At 47.1% G+C, this 22155-nt stretch overlaps 1 protein-coding gene across 3 annotated transcripts; it reads left to right on the forward strand.

Moving 5' to 3' along the window:
- The first annotated feature begins 2277 nt into the window (after positions 1-2277).
- cuedc1b (CUE domain containing 1b) lies at positions 2278-20656 on the forward strand. 3 transcript variants are annotated; one of them, XM_061250439.1, is made up of 10 exons: positions 2278-2629; positions 4724-4851; positions 5390-5516; positions 5898-6132; positions 7439-7510; positions 9091-9180; positions 10106-10199; positions 10664-10722; positions 11244-11313; positions 15494-20656. In XM_061250439.1, coding segments are annotated over exons 1-10 (1164 nt in total). In that variant the 5' UTR covers positions 2278-2341; the 3' UTR covers positions 15495-20656. The 3 variants fall into 3 exon arrangements, with proteins under 3 accessions (XP_061106423.1, XP_061106424.1, XP_061106422.1); XM_061250440.1 differs by lacking the exon at positions 7439-7510; XM_061250438.1 differs by lacking the exon at positions 15494-20656 and having other exon boundaries at positions 11244-11317.
- The last annotated feature ends 1499 nt before the right edge of the window (positions 20657-22155 follow it).

Raw genomic sequence — 22155 nt, forward strand, 5'->3', positions numbered from 1 at the left:
ACAGTTCTAGCAAGGTCTGTGGAGTATGGCTCCTGAGTGTCTCATTGATAAAGAGCAATGTGACCCATCGAGCTCACCCCATTAGGCAAATGGCATATTTCCCTCTTGGTTCTGTGTTCAAGGCCAGTTTCTCTGGGTCACTCATATCGTAATGAATAAACTCTGAATGTTTTGAGCAAGGTAGATTATGTGAATGTACTTGCCAATGTTGCCAATCCTTTGAACAGCCAAGAGCTGCAATAGCAGTGGACAAATGGGCCATGTTAAGAATAGTTGATCTTTTGAACTTATTCTGTGGGGAAGTTTTCTCCCTTGTCAACCAGAATCATATTTTCTTTTGGTATTGACATATATTATGACTATTCACTTATTCTCCACGTTCATATTTTAGCACTGAATCAGGTTAATATTTTTCAAGGCTTTGATCTTTGTAATAGCTAAGAGTTGTATCTCAACCTTGATACCACGCACTTTATTGCACTCGTTTTTATGGTAACAGCTTGCAAGGAAAATGTAATTTCTCTTCATATCGACTTTATATTGATATATTTTTTTAGAAGGATTGTGTGCAGTGCGAAAGCTTTGCCCAGTCGCTTGCGTGATGAATTGGGTGGGGCAAGGGGTTGAAAAACAGCTATGACACAGCGCGTCTGGTGTACTGCAGTGCACAGACCCTCCTAGGTCATTCTGTCTCCCGTGCTCTGTAGACATTTACTGCCGGTGGTTTATTATATCTTCAAAAGCCATCTCCTGTGAGGTGGAACGTTCCGGGCTGCAGCAAAATGGGACAAAGGCGAGGCCGCCTCTCGCGTGAAGACCAAAGGCACCTTGGCCTCTTTCTCACAGGCTCCCGGCATCGGATCCTGCTCTCTGACCATTTAAACGACCGTTAAACATGGCTTTATCCAGCGCCCCCTCCTTAGTATTCATCTGCCATTGCCTGACGGCTGTTTGAAGTCAGCCATTCCCGTGTTAACTGGACTGCATGAATGCAGACTTTTCTGTGAGCTTGTATGTGAGAGATTTTCTCAGTGGCGTGCTGATTAATTCAGCTCGTCTAACCTATTTAAGCGATGCACGTGGCAGCCCCTCCGGTTGTGGTGTGGTTGGCAGAAGCCATCTCCCGCTCCCCCTTCCGCCTCAGCCCCTGGTGCTGCCTACCGCTTTACGGCACCTTTGGGATACTAGCGTCTCTATGGGAACGTGGGCGCGTGGGGCACCAGGACAGAGGGTAGAAAGGGAGGAGAGGGTGATTATAATACGCAGATTACTGGGCCGAACGGGAGGGGGTGGGGGGGTTTAGATGACTGTTTTCTGTCCGAAGAGAATTCCATTTTTAGCACCCTGGTGAGTATCTGTTCATCGCTAACGGCTTGCTGCCCGAGAGCAGGCCCCTCCGCCCTCCCAGAATACCCCCTGCTGAAGGTCAACGTGGCTCCGAGCCGGCACGTGCGGGTACGCGGGCGTACTCACGTACGTTTCCTTTCCAGCAGCAAATGACCTTTTCCTGCACCTCCCCCCGCGCTCCCTACCCGCTAACCGCAGAGGACACGCTCACCATTAGCACACCCATCACATCGGATATGTTTTCTGGTTGACGAAGCAGCTAGCGTGCGTTCCGTGGGCGTCTTCGCCCCCTGCGGATTCTGTATCGTTGCAGGTTGTTGTGCGGGAATCTCTTCTCTCTTCCTCACCCCCCCCTCCCTCCCCTTTTCCCCCGCTGGTAATCATGAGTCTGGTTTTGTCTGTTCCGGATGGCCTGCCTAATGAACGTACACATGAGGTTTGTATTACAAAAAAAAAAAAAAACACAAGCTGCCGCAAAGCTGCAGGGAATAGCCTGAGTGGAGACGGCTACAGGAACACGAGTACAGTAATTCCTCTGCCACTGATGCTGGAACAGAATCCGTATCCTCGCTGCCCGTGTTAACAATGTGCTGCCGGCTTTCAGGTGCTGAGGATGCGCAGGTGCCACTGATCCTGGGTCAGTGGTAGCGGAGCCGTCCCGAAAGTGTCCCGAACCGCAGGAGGAGCCTCTCCGCCGCGCCCGAGAAACGCCGTTGAATGCAGCAGAGGAAAAAACCAAAGAGGAAGAAAGAGTAAAAAAAAAAAGTCCGCCTAGTTCGGTGTTCGTCCCCACTCCTAATGACCGTCGAGCTTTGATGACAGGAAATGATGGAGGAGTAAAGGGGGCGGGACCGAAGGGCGCGAAGAGCAGGAGGGGCGGCGAGGAGCGGGGTGCGGGGGGACCTCCGGGGGGAGCCCAGGTCCCGCCATTTCCCGGGTGGCGTTGCGGGCGCGGCGGAGGGGCTCGCGGTCCCGTCTGGAGCTGCTGTGGAGGATGACCAGCCTGTTCCGCCGCAGCAATGGGGCTTCGCGGGGAGGGGACTCCGAGTCGGGCGAGCTCAACAACAGCAGGCCGGCCAGGCAGGTGCGCCGGCTGGAGTTCAACCAGGCCATGGACGACTTCAAGACCATGTTCCCCGGCATGGACTACGAGGTCATCGAGTGCGTGCTGCGGGCCAACAGCGGGGCCGTGGACGCCACCATCGACCAGCTGCTGCAGATGAGCGTCGACGGGCAGGGGTCGGACGACAGCTCAGACTCTGACGACAGCATCCCGCCCGAGGTGAGCACTGGGGTGGTAGGGTACACAGCCGGGGGGGAGGGGGGGGTCTACGGTTTGAAATTGAGGTCTTACCATCCCAGTGAATACATACAGCTGTGTTTGGTCCAGTTGCGCACATCAACACACAGTGCAGTCCATAAGTATTTGGACTGTGGTACAATTTCTGGTCTTTTGGCCCTCTACTCCTGCACATTGGATTTGAAATGAACCAATCACCGTTGGTAAACTGTCACCGTTAATTTACATCCTAATCGGGTGGTCCTTGTGCGAATTACATGCCTTTTTATACATAGTAGCCCCCATTTTATGAGGTTTCTAAGAGACTTACCAAAACAAACTATTGTTTGGCCTATATATATTTTATTTTTTTCTTATCAGCCTTATAATGTTTCCCTTTGCTATGAACTGTCAAAACTCAGGTCCCCATGTTGACAAATAACACTCCAAAAAAAGCCCAAAATCAAGACTAGATGTTTTTTTTGTACCTGCACTAAGGAAGCGATTGAATACACCTGAAAAATCTGAAACTTCGAAGGAGGCAACTGTCCTATTACTTTTGGTCCCCTAAAATGGGGGGGACTGGATATACAAAAGGCTGTCATTCCTACATGAATCACGCAATACGGATGCAAGTATCCTCAAATTAGAGCAGAAAGTGCACTCTAACCTCATAAAAAATTTTTTTTTTAAATTTCCAATGTGCTGGAGTACTGAGCCAAAACTGTGTGTCACCGTCCAAATACTTACGGACTGCAATGTAATTATGCTTAAAGCTTCTAAAGGCTCCTGTTGTGCTTGTTACCCTTTTGCTATTCACTTACTTGTCATTTGCTTATTTTCTGCCAAATGGGCTAATGCGCTTAATGAACAAGAAGTTCTCTTTGGTGTGAAGGCAAAGACAAAAGTGAACCATCACTTTGTATTGCCTCGTAGCTATGGGATGGATTGAGCTCTTCCGAAAACAGCTGGTTCTTTTCTTATTGTTTTCTTGCCTCAAAAAGATTAGTTAATTTCCTTCTAAGCATTGGTAGATTTCTGAACTGTTGTATTGTGTGTTGTACCATGACCAGTATTTTTGCCAATTTGACAAACCTGCACCAGGCTGCATTAACGCAGTCCGTTTGACAGACAGCGTGGCCGTTCAGAAACACACCTCACTGACTCCATCCCCCTGAGGCACACTGAAATTTATCCCACAGTCAATCGCCACAAATTCACCTCAATGCCAGTCCTGCATTTTTTACAGCTCCCACAGTTGGAGGCACCCGGCCCTCTTCTGTGGCATTGACTCAGTCCCATGATGAGCGCTTTAGCCTGTGGACTTTGTCTCTCTCTCTCTCCCCCTCTCTCTCTCTCTCTCTCTCTCTCTCTCCCACACATTTCCCTGCCTTCTGCCTCTGTGGGCCGCTCTTTTTTTTCCTCATTGTTATTTTTGTCCCTTTTCCTCCATGTCCTGTTTGTATGGTTGACCCAGTTCTCTGCTGGTTTTGTATAAATGCGCGTACAGTCTGCGCTCTCGTTTCCTCTTTCAGGCTGACTGAAAGAGAAAGGGAAGCAGGATTCGGGGAAACTCGGGTCCCGCTCTTAACCCCTTTCGTGCCAGGGAGATTCTCTCAAGGGGCTGACACAGTCTGCCGCACTGTGAAGTGAGAGGAGACCGTTTGATCCTCTCTGGTTAGGAAGGATTGTATAGCAAGACCGATAAGGTTTTTTTTTTTTTTTTTTAAGGTCTAAAACTGTTCTGAGAATAGCCTCAATATTCTCATTTCTGAATCCCAGGAGGAGGCTGCAATTTTATTTTATTTTTCTTTTGAAGTGATCTAAATCCCTTCAGCAGACACTGAAAATGGCAGCTGCAGATCAGTGAGCCAGTGGTGTCTGGCCTGTACCTTTAGTAACAGCAGGGCCGGCTGCCAGCCATTCTTGGTGGGCAGCACAGTTACTGTACATTAGATCCTTGTGTCTAGCTATTTATCTTACTCCACATGTATATCTATCTTCAGTCTTGTGGGACCTGCTAAAATGGCCTGTACTTGTATCACCCTGTCCTTCGCGTTCTCCTGCGCCTCACACCGCTGCTTGCTCTTCCGGCAGATTCTAGAGCGGACACTGGAGCCGGACAGTTCCGACGAGGAGCCCCCTCCCGTTTACTCCCCTCCCACCTATGACATGCACATCTACGACAGGAAGTACCCGGAAGCTCCACCCACTCCACCACCCAGGTAATATGGGAAGGGGTTTGTTCAGAGTGAAATTATGAAAACTATCAATGCAAATCTGCATTCATCTGTGATTTGATCAGAAATCAAATCATACTGCATACAGTATTTCATGGATTGTTGTCCTTACGCTGCCAATACTCTGGAGGCAAGAGACATTAGCAGAATTTCATTAAGCAGTTGACTTGCTTGCCTTCATTTTTTCCCTCAAGATGCCACCTGGTGTCCACCAGAGCAAACTGCAGCCTGATAGCATGTATCGTGTAGCGTGTGTCTTAGTGGGGAAGACCGGCTTCACATCCAGTATGGCACTTGGCCGGCTTCGTAATGATCTCAATGATACTGTGACTCTTGGCGAAGGCTTCCTTTCATATTAAAGGGTGGACGTGCCCCGCATCGCAGCAGTCGATACGGAGTCAGGGAGGCTAGCAGATCTTGTAAAGACAAGGTGAAAAGGAACAATGTGATGTCACTGGGGAGGTTTATTATAGAATGGGTGGTGCGCTGTTGTGATTTTTATGATGTTCCTGGCTCTTCCCAGATTCGAAGCCCAGCCCCCTCCCGGGCACCGGCAGGTCCGTGGATACAGGGATTGGAACCCCCCGTTGCTAGGCAACCTGCCAGATGACTTCCTGCGGATCTTGCCCCAGCAGCTGGACAGTGTGCAGGTAGACCTATGGATCATAGTGGGAAATATTGAGGATATGTTATGGAATTTCAGTCTATTTTGCTTTCAGTAAATCATTTTGATCAGATTCAGTGCTGTAATTTAATCTGGGGGGGGGGTGATTTTGGGTCACTGTTCCCCCATACGTTTTCATGAGGGTTATTATGAGCTTATCAGAGGATATATATTTTACAATTATGTGGCAATTGTTCACCATGACTCACTTATTATATTTATATTGGCCAGCCAGTGATGTTTTTTACCAGTCAGTGGGTTTATTAAGTCTCGAGATCTGAAAGAAGCAATGAATGACAGCAGTTATGAATAAAATATATTTCCTTTGTTATTCTTTTTTATTTCCACACTTGCCTCTCTCTCTCAGAGCTCACAGAGCAGCCTGTCCCTGCCTTCCTCCTCCTCCTCCTCTTCCTCGCTATCGACCATGGCGCAGCAGGTTGCATTGGGGGGTGGGCCTGGGACCGTTGCCGTGGGGACGGAGCAGGAGCGGAAGCTGAAGCAGTATTTGGAGGATGAGAGGATTGCGCTCTTCCTGCAGAATGAGGAGTTCATGAAGGAGCTGCAGCGCAACAGGGAGTTCCTCATCGCCCTGGAGAGAGGTGCTCTCACACGCACGCACGCACAAATGCAAACACACACTCGCACACATCGCCCTGGACGGAAGTGCTCTGACATGCACGCATATGCACATACATACGCACACGCACATACAAACACACACACACACACACGCACACACATACGAACACGCACACAGACATACATAGGTGCACGCACACACACACACATGCATGCACACATATGAACACGCACGCAGACATACATACGTGCACACACACACACACACACACACACACACACACACACACACACACACATGCACAATCCCCTTCACCATCAATACAATGCACCCACTCAAGCCCTCACGCCTGAAAGCACACAGAAAACTCTGAAGGTCTTCAGTCTGCCCTGTCCGTTTTTAGGTGTTTTTTGTTCATGTAATGCTTGATGATGAGTAAGGTGATAAAGTGCTATTCAATTATCAAAAATCTCACATCAAGCACTGAGTCTACCAATATTATGTACTTGAGAGCGCAGCTCCATATACAAGCAATTTTTTTAAAATAGTTTTTTGCCCTTCCTAATTTGGAATGGCCGTTTGTGCTCACACTGCTGGGCTGGTCACAGTCTCCTTTGTCGATTCCGGTGAATGCACTCGCCTCCAAAGGCTGTGATGTCAGCCGCTGCTTCTCGATGAGCCAACCAGCAGGCCGTTTTTATTTTCCATTTTTATTTGGGCTTGTGTGTAGTCCGCGAAGCGCTTAGGCTGATGTCAGCGATCTGTTCCTCGGTGTCCTCCAGGGCCTTCCACCATCAGTGCAAATCCCCACTCTAATGTCCCATTCATCCTCACCTTAGTTTCCAGCTAGGTCTTCATACAGTGCAGTCCGTAAGTATTTGGACATTGGGGTAATTTCTGTTCTTTTGGCTCTATACTCCAGCACATGTTTTTTGATGAAACAATGAATAATGAGGTTAAAGTGACGGTTACCTTTAATTTGAGTGTATTTACATCCATGTCAGGTAATCCGCGAAAGAATTGCATCCCTTTTTGTAAATAGTAATCGGACAATTTGCTCCTCTATTTCTGATTATTCAGGTGTATTCAATCACTTGAAAAGAGCAGAAACTGTACCAATGTCCAAATACTTGCGCTGTAGGTCACTGTCAATGCCCCTCGCCCCCCAAAAAAACAGACAGGACCTACGGAGTCACCCCCAGCCACCCCTGCCATGCCGCTGCTGCACAGGGTGCCCGTCCGTTACAGCGTGACTGGGCGGCAGCTGCGGTGTGTCCCTGCCCATCGCCGGTCCCCCATGGTAACATCCGCTTTCTCTGTTTTAGATCGGCTGAAGTTTGAGTCAAAGAATTCCAAGTCCTATCATTCATCTGCTAGCGTGGAGAATTCCACAGCAGGTAGATATCATTCATTCGCTTTGGCCATCCTAACCCTGAGTCCACAGCCCCCCACAGCTGTGTGTGTGTGTGTGTGTGTGTGTGTGAACACTGTAGAAACTGCGTGTGCATGTGTGTGTGTGTGCGTGCATGCACGTGTTTGCACATATGTGCTTGCCCATGCACGTGTGTTTCTATGTGTGCATGTATGTGTGTGTACGCACATGTGTACGCACATGTTGTCAGTTTGTGTGTGCATGCGTTTGTGTGTTTCTGTGCGTGCGTGCGTGCATGCATGTTCACACGTGCATGCATCTATGTCTACATATCCTGCCACACACCCCCCCCCCCACCATGACCACCAACATCTCAGCAACATCTGTGATACCAAATCTAAAATAGGTTTTTAGGGTCTACGCTGTTCATCATATGTAATCTGGGATTTTACTATTTTCTTTCTCTTTTTTATTTCTGTATATTCATTCATTTTGAGAATGAATGAATGTAAAGACAAACTTTCCAAACAAAGTTTATGTGTACCTCACATAATGTGGATGCATGTGGACAACCCAGATTCACATTCATTTCATGACTAAAACCGTCTCCCCGTCGATCGAGTCACGAGGTCCCGAGCCAGATGCGCAGCAGCCAGCCCTTTTCTTTATTACATGTTTTTGTTGGTTTTGGGACTTGGAGGAAATGGGGGCAGAAACAGGACAGCACAGTTTGGACACCCTGGTACAGCTGGACTGGTCAGAGAGGTCCATGGTGGTTGGACGCCAGTTGGGTCTGAGATTAAACTAAATATGATGTGTGTGTGTGTGTGGTTTGCATAGGTCATGAGTGAAAATGAGTGTGAACATATGTGTACAATTGTAATCGGTGTGCGTTTGCGTGCATGTGTCTGTACTTGCGCACCTGTGCTTGCGTGTCTGTACTTGCGCACCTGTGTGTGCGTGTGTCTGTACTTGCGCACCTGTGCGTGCGTGTGTCTGTACTTGCGCACCTGTGCGTGTGTGTGTCTGTACTTGCGCACCTGTGCGTGCGTGTGTCTGTACTTGCGCACCTGTGCGTGCATGTGCGTGCGTGTGTCTGTACTTGCGCACCTGTGCGTGCATGTGTGTGCGTGTGTCTGTACTTGCGCACCTGTGCGTGCATGTGTGTGCGTGTGTCTGTACTTGCGCACCTGTGCGTGCGTGTGTCTGTACTTGCGCACCTGTGCGTGCATGTGCGTGCGTGTGTCTGTACTTGCGCACCTGTGCGTGCATGTGTGTGCGTGTGTCTGTACTTGCGCACCTGTGCGTGCGTGTGTCTGTACTTGCGCACCTGTGCGTGCGTGTGTCTGTACTTGCGCACCTGTGCGTGCATGTGCGTGCGTGTGTCTGTACTTGCGCACCTGTGCGTGCATGTGCGTGCGTGTGTCTGTACTTGCGCACCTGTGCGTGCATGTGCGTGCGTGTGTCTGTACTTGCGCACCTGTGCGTGCGTGTGTCTGTACTTGCGCACCTGTGCGTGCATGTGCGTGCGTGTGTCTGTACTTGCGCACCTGTGCGTGCATGTGTGCTTGTTGCCCCGGGTTATTTTCGTTGTTGTTATTGCAGGAGAGCACTGTGCCTCTGGATCCGGGGAGGCCTGCATCCCTGTTTCCGATGATGCCTTGTTCCGAGACAAACTCAAGCACATGGGCAAATGTGAGTGTGATTTAATCCTCCCCAACCCCCCTGCTATATCTCTCTGTTTCCCAAAGCAGTGTGAACTTTTCACTTTAAGCCTGGTTGAGTAACCTCCATCTTATGTGCTGTAAACAGTGTTTTTCTCACTTCTGTTATTCATCCTGAGAGATTGTATTTTTAAAAGGACAGATTGAGAGAAAACGGCCATCTTGCCAGAATGGGAAGTGTGCAGGGAAAATAATAATAATTATTCATACGGGTCCATTTTTTCACCCCTCTGTATTATGTTAGTAATTTGTAAAAATACATTGAGAGGAATTGAAAACTCACTTGTGGTCATCCATTAATTTAAAGTACTCTCACGTGGAGGAAAGTGCTCCTTTGGCCTGCATCGTTCTTTGCAGCCTTAAATTACCCTCTCAGCCTTAAATTACCCTCTCTCTTTCCAGTTGGTACTGTACTGCTTCCTCAGAGAGTCACTGCTTCACATTCTGTAATAATTGAATGCTATTTGAACGGTGTAATTTGAATTGCATTTTTCACTTTTCGACCACACTCTGGAATCTTTTATCAACTAACTTTAACCCTGCATATAGAACAGGAGATGTGAAAGCCATGCTCCTCACATTGTCCAACCATGCTGTTTTCATAGAAATGAAAATATACTTGTATCTGCAATCAGCATCATGTGCTTTGCTGTTTCCCTCAACCAACTTACATTTTTACATGTAATCCATTTCTTAAACTGGGATTCTTTAATTGAAACAATAAGTACCTTTGGCCAAGGTTAACAATATCAGTGTCCTAAATAGGATGTTGAACCTGATGCCTCCCAGTTGCTAGCACAGTCCCCAAGCCATCATACAGAGTACACAGTGGCATATTCCCAGACCGGTTCCCCCTTCCTGCCACCTCACTCATCTGCCCTGCTTTCTTTGCTCAGCGACCAGGAAGAAGCTTTTCGAAATAGCCAGAGCGTTCTCGGAAAAGACCCGGAGGAAAAGGACGAAAAGAAGAACAGGCCTCAAACACCAGTCGTATCCTTCAGCTTCATCGCCGGCTCGTGGCTTATACACTGCGGGCCCTCATCCGTGGAGATTCCTCTCTCTGGCTTAATGTGCACAGAGGTCACTCAATACGAGCCCCCGCTGTCGAAGGCGGGGTTAAATAATACTGAAGGCTGACGCGGGCGGCACAGCTGCAGTCGTGTCATGCTGGTTGTAATTGACTTGCTACAGAGAGGTTTTCTGCATAGTACAGCAGCTGCATCCTGGAGCATTTGTCTTCTGTCTCGCTGTGTTTGTGATACACGGGATGGCTGGAGGACTATTAAGTCGTGGGCGGGGGTAATCAGGCTTGGAATCAATGAGGACACGTCCTCAGAGAGATGGCCGGGCAACCTTGGAGCAACCTTGATTTGATTGCGGGTTCTGCTCGTAGCGGTTGGGGCGGCGATGTGAGCCACTTGTGTGACACTTTTTTCCTTGAACCAGCTTTTCAGATTAGGCACTGCCACCTCCACAGCCAACCTCCTGGAGGACGTGGAGGGAACACCATGTGGTAAGAACCATTTCGGACTCTGGTTTTTTTATTGTGTGGATGGGTCTATTGGGGTTTTGTCAATTGCCCGTGTATAATTAAGGCCTTTAAGCTGTGACTGATAGGCAGAGAATGTGATGTAGGGAAAACTTAATTAAATACTGTCCGTACATCAAGAGAATGGGGATTTTTTAGTCACCTTGGCATCAGCTGGCTGTGACTGGGTGCCTGCAATGACACAACATAATTGGTTCGTCCTGCCAAGAGGTAGGGTGGGTTAAAGCTTGCCAGTTTCTCAGGTTACGGCTAAATACATTTTCCCGATGACACGGCAGGCACACACAGGCAAACAGCTGCTACGCCTCCTGTAGTGCTGTATGGCCTGTACAGCATAGAGAATATTCTGCAAGTGTTCAGAGGAATGCCAATGCGCTACTGGTGTGTGGGTGCCCTAACTCCTGACATGTAACTGGCAAATTCCAAATTTGGGGCGAAGTAGAGTTTGAAACGGGGCAGTGAGATGTATGTGTGTGTCTGTGCAGAGGAGGAGAGTCGGCTCAGGGGACAGGGTGCAAAGGAAGAGGAGGAGCCCCACAAAGAAGCGTCGTCATGGTGAGTCCCCACACGAGGACTCGATTCAGGCTGCATTGACTAACAACTCAAATGAATACACCTGTCTAACAAAAAAGAACAGAGTCCAGCCCCTCTCCAGGAGTTTGGTTCCGGAACCAGTACTGTGCGTGGAGGTGAGCCCAACTATATCTAGTTGGTACCGCTCCGCCTCCCGCACTAGCTCCGGTTCCTTCCCCACCAGAGAGGTGACGTTCCACGTCCCCAGAACCAGTCTACGACGCCGAGGATCAGCACGCCCGGATCCCCGCCTTTGCCTACTGCCCGTTGGGCAAAGCACCCGACTCCGATGCCGACCCCTGCAGGTGGTGAGCCCACAGGGCGGCGACCCCACGTGACCAGTTCGGGCTGTGCCCGGCCGGGCCCCATGGGATAAGGCCCGGCCACCAGACGCTCGCCGACGAGCTCCCCTCCCGGGTCTGGCTCCAGCAGGGGGCCCCGGTTTCCCTTTTCCGGGCGAGGTAACTGGGTCTTTGTGTGGCCGTGTCATGGGAGTCTTTGAATCGCTCTTAGTCCGGCCCCTCCCCCGGGACCAATTTGCCTTGGGAGACCCTACTGGGGGCTAACAGTGCCCCCGACAACCTAGCTCCCAGGATCACCGGGACGCACAAACCCCTCCACCACGTTAAGGTGGCGATTCCTCGGAGGGGCTGAGCGCCACTGTGTTGGAGTTCCACCCGGGGAACGAGAGGGTCGCTTCTCTGCGACTACGTGTCGCTGGGGGGAAGGCTCTGACTGTCATTTGTGCGTATGCACCAAATGGCAGTTCAGAGTATCCGGCCTTCTTGGAGTCACTGGGTGGCATCCTGGAAAGGGTGCCACCCGGAGACTCCATAGTTCTGCTGGGCGACTTCAACGCTCACGTGGGCAATGACGGAGAAACCTGGAGGGGGGTGATTGGGAGGAACGGCCTGCCTGATCTGAACCCAAGCGGTGTTTTGTTATTGGACTTCTGTGCTGGCCATGGATTGTCGATAACAAACACCATGTTCGAGCATAGGGTAGCTCATAAGTGTACTTGGTACCAGAGCACCTTAGGCCAAAGGTCGATGATCGACTTTGTGGTCGTATCATCAGACCTGCGGCCGTATGTCTTGGACACTCGGGTGAAGAGAGGAGCAGAGCTGTCAACTGATCACCACCTGGTGGTGAGTTGGATCAAGTGGCCGGGGAGGCTGCCTGACAGACCCGGTAAACCCAAACGTGTAGTGAGGGTGAACTGGGAACGTCTGGCGGAGGCCCCTGTTCGCGAGGTCTTCAACTCCCACCTCCGGAAGAACTTCTCACGCATCCCGGGGGAAGCTGGGGACATGGAGTCCGAGTGGGCCATGTTCAAAGCCTCCATTGCAGAGGCGGCAAGCAGGAGCTGTGGCCAGAAGGTCATCGGTGCCTGTCGGGGCGGCAACCCAAGAACCCGCTGGTGGACACCAGCGGTGAGGGAGGCCGTCAAGCTGAAGAAGGAGGCCTTTCGGGCTTGGCTGGCCCGGGGGTCTCCTGAAGCAGCAGACAGGTACCGGGTGGCCAGAAGGGCTGCAGCTTCGGCAGTCGCTGAAGCAAAAACCCGGGTATGGGAGGAGTTCGGGGAGGCTATGGAGAAGGACTTTCGGTTGGCCTCGAGGAAGTTCTGGCAAACCATCCGACGACTCAGAAAGGGAAAGCAGGGCTTGTCTCAGGCTGTTTTCAGCAGGGGAGGAGAACTGCTGACCCGGACTGGGGATATTGTCGGGCGGTGGAAAGAGCACTTCGAGGAGCTCCTGAACCCGAACAACACGTCCTCTGTGGAAGAGGCAGAGCCTGAAGACTCGGGGGAATCTGCACCTATATCCCTGGCGGAAGTTGCTGAGGTAGTCAAAAAGCTCCTCAGTGGCAAGTCGCCGGGTGTAGATGAGATTCGCCCTGAGATGCTGAAGGCTCTGGACATTGTTGGGCTGTCTTGGCTGACACGCCTCTTCAGTGTCGCGTGGAGATCGGGGACAGTACCTGTAGAGTGGCAGACCGGGGTGGTGGTCCCCATTTTCAAGAAGGGGGACCGGAGGGTGTGCTCCAATTACCGGGGTATCACACTCCTCAGCCTCCCTGGGAAAGCTTACTCTAGGGTACTGGAAAGGAGGCTCCGACCGACGGTCGAACCTCGGATTCAGGAGGAGCAATGTGGCTTCCGTCCTGGCCGTGGAACAGTGGACCAGCTCTTTACCTTGGCAGGGTTGCTGGCGGGGTCATGGGAGTTTGCCCATCCAGTCCACATGTGCTTTGTGGACTTGGAGAAGGCTTTCGACCGTGTCCCCCGGGGAACCCTGTGGGGTGTACTGCGGGAGTATGGGGTACCGGGGCCGTTGTTACGAGCCATCAGGTCCCTGTATAACCAAAGTGAGAGCTGTGTCCGCATTCTCGGCACAAAGTCAAGCACGTTTCCGGTGGGTGTTGGACTCCGCCAAGGTTGCCCCTTGTCACCGGTCCTGTTTGTGGTATTCATGGACAGGATCTCAAGGCGCAGCCGAGGTGAGGAGAGTGTCCGGTTTGGTGACCTCAGAATCGCATCTCTGCTTTTTGCGGATGATGTGGTTCTGCTGGCTTCATCGGACCGTGACCTTCAGCACGCACTGGAGCGGTTTGCAGCCGAGTGTGAAGCGGCCGGGATGAGAGTCAGCACCTCCAAGTCCGAGGCCATGGTTCTCTGCCGGAAAACGGTGGATTGCTCCCTCCGGGTTGGGAACGAGTCTTTGCCCCAAGTGAAGGAGTTCAAGTATCTCGGGGTCTTGTTCACGAGTGAGGGTAGAAGGGAGCGTGAGATCGACAGGCGGATCGGTGCAGCGTCAGCAGTAATGCGGGCGTTGCACCGGACCGTTGTGGTGAAGAAGGAGCTGAGCCGGAAGGCGAAGCTCTCGATTTACTGGTCGATCTACGTCCCAACCCTCACCTATGGTCACGAGCTTTGGGTAGTGACCGAAAGAACGAGATCGCGTATACAAGCGGCCGAAATGAGCTTCCTCCGTAGGGTGGCCGGGCTCAGCCTTAGAGATAGGGTGAGGAGCTTGGACATCCGGAGGGAGCTCGGAGTAGAGCCGCTGCTCCTTCGCATCGAAAGGAGCCAATTGAGGTGGTTCGGGCATCTCATCAGGATGCCTCCCGGGCGCCTCCCTTTGGAGGTTTTCCGGGCTCGTCCAACTGGGCGGAGACCCCGAGGGAGACCCAGAGCCCGCTGGAGAGATTATATATCTCTCCTGGCCAGGGAACGCCTCGGGATCCCCCAGGAGGAGCTAGAATGCGTTGCTGGGGAGAGGGACGCCTGGAATACCCGGCTTTGCCTACTGCCCCCGCGACCCGACTCCGGATAAGCGGGTGACGATGGATGGATGGATGGATAACAAAAAACATCTGTGAACCAATACAACAAATACTTGAAAACAAGTACCTTGAAATGGGGGGACCATGAACAAAAGGTGCTGTAATTCCTAAACGGTTCCTCATTAAAATACCCTCTAATTAAAGCTGACAGTCTGCACTTCAACCTCATTGTCATTGTGTCCTTTCAAACTCAAAGTGCTAGGGTAACCAAAATAACAAAAAGTGTGTCGCTGTCCAATATATTATGGTGCTCATTGCATATTGTGTGTATCGTAGTATGCAATTTCGAAAGCAGCTTTAGTCATATTAGTTATCCTTTCAGAAAATTACACCACTTAGCCATTCCATTTACTCCCTTGTCTTGTGGAGCCATTCCTAATGGTTCTAATCATCACTGCTGTGCTTTATATTGGCTTTAGAAATGGACAAATAAAGAACACGATTAATGGATGCAGGATAAGATAAGTGACTGAGGGAGGTGGAGACCAAAGCAAATATTGTATTTGAGAACCAAACAAAGCATCCACTACCAAGGCATTCTCTCATGAAGGAATACTTTAAAAACCTTTATTTGAATGGCTTCTGCTGCTGTTCCAAACATAAATGAAATTCATCCACAAGCTATATATCCACAAGGCATTTTAACTATTTTTTTGAATGACTTTATCGATCAAGGTTATAAGTTATACGTCTTTATAAGTCTATAAGTCTACTTTGTGTTCATCACCCTCTAGTTAACGCATGTACTTTTTCCTGTTGATATTCAGACTTATACAGATTTACCTGGTATATATTCTGCCTCTTTTCTCATTCATAGAACTTTCCAGATGTTTCCACTTCAGGATTTCCATATCAACAATGGAACAACCTTTGGCTTTGACTCCTCCTCCCTGACCCAGACCAGCCAATCCCAAGCCTGTCAGTGCCATGGGACACATCTCCTGACACCACACCCAGTTGAAGAGAAACCACATTGCACTGTATTTGTTGTTTGGAGGCCCCCCCGTCTCACTCTGGACCTATAATTCCAGTACTGTTAGTGTATAAATTGTCAATATTTAATTTATGAAGCTAACAAGCTCTTAAGCTGCCATTTGTTAGATAATGTTTTCATAACCATTTTTATATAATTTCACTGAATTCTCTCATAGGAAAATTCTTATTATAATAATGGTTTTATAGTGTGTTGTAGTTGCCTTGATTTGTTTCTCATTGTTTTGCAGCCCAGGTGATGTCTTCCTGGGCAGGTGGTTGCAGATGGTTATTTACTGGGGCAGTAAAAGCCGTAGCAGTGGTCAGTGTGAAAACGGGGTGACACTCAGGACTCCATTTACAAGTGCAGGCTCTTCTGTTCACTTTACTGATGATGGAGTGGAGCCACTTTGCTGTGGTTTAAATTGAGTGCTGTGAGAGCAGCCATATGAATCAAAACCTGCCTGCTAATTTCCGATGCGTATATTGAGGTGCTGTAAAAACTTTAGCTGTGTGGCTTGACTTCCCCCTCCAGAATGCATGGGCCATTCACACAAGCCAGAATATTATCCTGTTTCAGTAGGTCATATTATTTCTGTTCTACCTACTTGGTGATGGAAATGGAATGGGTCATGGTACCTTCCATAACTTCCATGCCTGAGTTTGCTTAAAATATAAAAAGAACGCACTTTGTCCTTACTTCTGATGATAATTGGCATTGAATATGCCTCCACTGAACAAGAACAAAACAAACCTGAAAGGATATCTGCAATGAATGAACTCTAACCTCTGCAGTGCAAGCTTTATCATTCTTTTTTTAAACAAAGTGGCTCTGTCATCTGAAAGGGGCACTTGTATAGATAGAAGCCATTATCAATGTTTTGTATTATGGTGCAAGATTGTTTCCTCCCCTGAGTATCCCATCTGTTCTGGAATGTTCTCTTGAGGGTTCTTCTACATGTGTGATGAGGGAGAAGCAATTTTTTAAAATGAAGTAAACACTCTAGCAGTTTGGCAAAAATGGACTCCCCCCCCCCCCCCCCCCCCAGAGGAGCAGCTTGATGTGGTAGAATGTAGTTTGATTTGTGAACCTAAGTTCTTTATAAAGTCTTTTGTCATTTCTGTTCACAAGTCAAACAGATGGGTCGGATGCGACCATGTTCCTTTCATGGACACGCTGGAGGGAATGCTGTTTCTACATCTTTTGTACACCCTTAGCAACCTTAGGCAGGCTGTCCTTTCCAGAGCAGTGTTCTGCAAAATTGCAAAACCACTAAAGGACAGCTGTGGCTGCTAAAATAAGAATTCATTTTTTACTTCTGTATGATACTGCACAAAATGAGTGTTGAATATTGAATGAAGGGATCTCTCCATGGAGGAGATGGAAAAGAACATTGCTCCTGTCACTGTATTACCAATAATTCTGCTGCATTCTAGGACTGAACATTCTGTATGAAATGGGGAGAGTGAAGAATCTTGCTTTATGAAGCGATATCTTTGCCAGTGTTATTGTTACTAGTAACGTTATTAGACTTTTTTATAGAAAATAGAAAATATGCACCTGTATGGAAAGCTGTGTATGTTGCAAATGTATACACAAACTTAAAAAAAAAAAACAGTCGGTGAGGAGAACCACGAGAAAAAAACAAAAACTTGCTTTATACTTTTTATTTTATGCGTGAGACTTCTAGTTCTTGAACTGAATGAAATATCCGGTTGGATGTGTCAGTGAAGGCTGATTGGAGGGTAGGCTTGCAGCCATATATGAATGATCTTAGAGAGACATCTGCCCTGATGAACAGAATGTGAAGGGAGTTGGTATTCCCGTTATATTTTGTTTCTCTCTTTCACTTGCCATGGATTATATGAATCTGTGAATCACCTCCAGACTGACCCTGCATGAAGGCGTCTGAATTCTGAATATGTCATATGAGACAGGTGAACAGGTGGATCCAATTGGACTTAATTCCAAATGACTGATTTCATAATTGTGCGTGTGCACTGCGCTTTCCTCCAAAACGTGCGTATCCCTTTTGCTTATTTTCATCCAGCAGGCTGTCTTCATAGTTCACCAGTTACTGTAGGCATGTATGCGTGTGCTTGTTTTTATGTTAGATGGCATGTGTGTGCAGCTTATTCAATGATTCCTTCTTCTCATGTTCTGTAAATGAGTGTATGTTAAAGCTGAACTGAATATAGTTCACAGGGTCAGTCTCATCACACAATTTTGCAATTTTGCACCTGATCACAAAATTAACCAACCCATTTCCTTGAGTATTTAACAATGAACAACTTGTTTTGTTGTGCTACAAAACACATTTGGTAATTATAACGGTGGACCGAAGAGAGCAAGATCAATGTTTTTGTTGCCATCAAATGTGTTTACAGTCCCTCTTTGACAAGAGAGCAAGTGACTTTTAGTTCTTCTGTAACTAACATTATTTTTAAAGCAATTAAATAGTTTTATTGCAGACCTGCCAGGGGAGAACACAAGGCAGTCATCAGAGCCCTTAAAGCTTGGTTCTGTTTTCAGTGTGAATTTGCATAAATTGTTCTCAAATTCTACTCCAGCCCCTTTAACAGCAGCTTTTTGTCCTTGTCCTGAAAAATCAGGCAGCTCCTGATGTAATCAGCTCAATCAGCCTTTCTTTACTGACATTTCGGTCTCTTGATTTGTGTACATTCCAGTGCACGTAATGTAGAATCGGTAAGGAGGCACTCAGTTTGCCTACCTTGGGAAGAAATCCATCCATCTTTGTTGGTGCTTTTCACATCTGGCTGTAAACTAGAGAGACGCCAGTGTAAAACACACGCAGATGTTCCCTTCGTGTAATGCCGAGGGTAATGTTTCTGAGCATGGATGAATAATTTGTGAACTTAATTAATGGAGGCTTATGTTATCATAAGAAAGCTTGTGTTACCCAACTTCTATGTGTGCTTGTTTGTCTGTGTGTGGGTATGTGTATGTATGTGCACGCGTTATCTGCAGGTAAATAACTAATCTGCTCAGGGAAGCATTCATTCTGTACTTCTGTTCAAATATTTTTAGAAGCACAATTAAACACCAATAGCAACCACATCAAAGTTGTTGCATGGTTAATATACTTCATCCTGCGTATCCAATGAACCTTATGGTTAGGAAGTGCAGGACTAGGTCTGCCCCCTGGCCCTCATCCTGGGGAAACACTATATTGTTTCTTGCTCAAACTACAATTGATTTATTAGTCCTGATTGACATTTTCTGAAGGTTAGTGTTACATGCTGTGACACACCCCTGAGTGGATAGACAAGCTGGACACAGGGAGATTTGGAAATTCCGGATTGCACCGGCCTTTTATTCCTTTATTGCGGACCCTGAGAGGGAGCAAGAGCAATTAAAAAAATATACACAAAATCTTTGCCCATCGTCCTCATGGAATCCTCATGTAAAAACTAAACTAAATAAGGGCAAACTAAATCAAACCCACGGTCGCTTTCCAGCTCTGTCTCTCTCGGACACTGTTCTCTTGTCTGTGGTTCCCCAGTCTCAGCCTCCTAGTGCAGAAAAAAGCACACATTAAACAGCCTGGAGTAATTTGAAACATAGTCCAGGTGTGTGCCTACTGAACCAGTAGGTGTGGTCCTTGGATTGCCATGCTTCCTTCCCGCAAACTGCGTCCTTGCCACAGTTAGATGTAACAAATATGGATCAAGTGTTTTCAATAGAAATGGTAATATCTGACCCTTGAATTAACTTGTAGTGGCTGTCTCAAACTTTTGATTATTCAATTATTCTTGGCCTGAAAGCAGTTTATCAAATATCTGCTTCCTTCTCCCAAGCTGGATAATAATTAAGGATCAAAACTAAGCAGGATATCAAGCCAATATTCAATAACATCTTCAACAAATGTTTTTTTTTTTTATTAAAGTTTAGCTTTAAGAAAATGAGCATTCTTCAACCAGAGCATTACAAAAATAACTGGCTTCAACGTAAACTCGCTGAATGTCTTTGTTTTTATTTAATTCAGCCAATACCGTGTCATTAGTATATATCTGTCACATCTTCCCATCTCATGTAAACATTGGCCACTGACTGTAGTTGAATAACTGCTAAATTGCAGGCTTAGGTTCAGCACACCACTGAGACTTGGTAAGATGTGGCCTATCGCAGGAACCTGTTACCCTGGCTGAATTTTAATTTCCTTACATTTATATAAGCATGTGTTCTCCAAGATCCAGGTCATTTCAACAGCTCCATTTCTTTCTCTTCAGCTTGAGACCAGCTTCAAGACTTGTGATTCACTAACTCACGGATTACACTGGGCTATAGACTGAAGGTCTATACTCCTGGCATAACATTGTGGATTTGAATGAATTTTATTAGCCATTTTTCAGGATTTAATTCCATGCAAATGTTTTATTCCAGTAACTATTATGAGTGAGCAGGGCACCAGAAATTTATTTGTATGTATTCCTCTTTTGTGTGCATTCCTCTTTCGTGTGCTCCCTTAAGCAACAGCTCCCTCCAAAGGTATGTGTGATATATGAATGTATGGAATGGATATGAAGCCAGTCTAACTGCTTATAACAGCTAATGTACTTGTTTACAATGTACCTGTGTGGGCCTGCTGTCTAGAATGACTCATAGCCCTGTCATAAGAATGTACTGTATTGCTATATTTACTGGTGAGAAGATTTAAAGGCCTGGTCTTATGTTTTATATATAATGAAGCATATATACTCTGACTGACGGGTGACAACCTTTGAAAAAAAAGGTCAAATAACTGCAGTTAAAAATGGAAAACAAAAATAGAAAATTGATCATTTCTAAGATTCAAAATGGCATTTGTATTCATAGATGAGCTGATAATACAATGGAAAACATGTTTGGTGTGCTCTAACTGTCCAAACAAAATGTATGATTATGTAAGTTATTGTCATACTTTCAAGATTATTTCCAGATCAGATCTTTCTTACATTTCAGAGATGTTAATTTGCTATTGAAATAATAAAATTGTGATGTATCCTGCCTTGTTTGCCTATTATTTTTCAAATGTGGGGACATATAATATGTAGCTAATATGTTATATTATGAACTAAAACTATGTTACAGCCCAACCACTCCCCACGTTATATTGCGGCAACAGAAAGGGCCATAAACCAAACAAAATGCCACTAAACCTACTCTGACCTAAACTATCTAAAAATGTGCTCAAACAAAAAGAGATCATGCCTGGCCATTTGCCAACTACAAAAGAAACACAATTCATGAAAGTTAAACTTAAAAACAAATCACACAACAAAACACTTAGTTGAAAGGATAAAATACAGAGCTCTTAAAAGAGTCTCAAAACACGTCATTAACAAAGTCTCCATTTCTTCTTTGGTTTTTGTTGGCGGATTAAAAAAAACTAAGGTGTGCACACCGCTACCTACTGTGCTGGAGTGGGACCAGCTGACCTACATTCTCCCTCATAAACGCATCTTCCTAAGAAAAAGTAACAAGCCTTAGCCACTACCACCCTAATATCCCACATAACCCCCATCCCCGTCCAGCCTCTTTGACCCTCTCAAACAAACGCTCCCTCTCAACATATAGTTTGCAGTTCAACAACAAATGTTCTACTGTTTCCTCCATTAGATGATAATCACACAGACTTGTCTCATGTTTCCCTGTCAACCTCATTGAAAGCATATTCCCTACCACTCCCTTTACCGATTTATATACTTGTTAGTAACTCCTCTCATTCCCACTATTGTCCCACTGCTTTTGCCAAATATTGATCCCTGTTGACCGGATTAAAGACTTCATTTCACTCCAGCCCAGCGCCTTCCACCCAACATCAGCAGGAACCCAGCAGAAATACCCATATTCCCAGCCTCACTATTCCCATTAACAACACCATTATTTCTCCAAAGAGGTTGCATCTATTGACCCGCTAGACTTGCAATACTGCCACTGAATCAATGGCTTCACCTCTTCCACCCATCTCAGACCTACAACTATGGCCATCATCTCAGCATTATATGCGCTAACATGATCCGAAATTTGTACAACCTTACATCAAAATTTGGTATATATACTGTTTGATTGTTGGGTCATCAAGGAAACAACTCCATGACCACGTACCCAAAGAAACACAGGTCGTCAGAATTCAAGCGTAAAGAGCTGTCTCTAAGCGCGCACAGAAACAAAATAACAAAATCACAACACTCAACGGATACAGATATGTGGGAAGTGGCTATAAAAACACTACAAATCGACAAAAGCTCACCTTAAAGTGACACAAGCTCTTGTCCGTGGACCAAGCTACTGCTGCAGGTGGGACCCAATGTAGTACCAAGCAACAAAGAAACACTGTTACGAACCAGAAAGCTAATACTTCACAAACTAGGCACAAAGTTGGACAGGCAAGTAACCATGATACGAAACACAAAGCTGGCACTACATTGCCCCCAATATAGCAACAAGCAATAAAGCAAAACAAATCGAAAATCTGCAGTTCCGTAACACAGGCCTCCAAGATA

The sequence above is a fragment of the Conger conger genome, chromosome 7 (assembly GCF_963514075.1).
Source record: "Conger conger chromosome 7, fConCon1.1, whole genome shotgun sequence".
Lineage (NCBI taxonomy): Eukaryota > Metazoa > Chordata > Actinopteri > Anguilliformes > Congridae > Conger > Conger conger.

Coding starts and splice junctions, on each gene's coding strand:
- cuedc1b (XM_061250438.1), top strand. CDS start 2,342: ATGACCAGCCTGTTCCGCCGCAGCAATGGGGCTTCGCGGGGAGGGGAC. Junction 5,517..5,897: donor AGCAGCTGGACAGTGTGCAG/GTAGACCTATGG, acceptor TCTCTCTCTCAG/AGCTCACAGAGCAGCCTGTC. Junction 7,511..9,090: donor CGTGGAGAATTCCACAGCAG/GTAGATATCATT, acceptor TTGTTATTGCAG/GAGAGCACTGTGCCTCTGGA.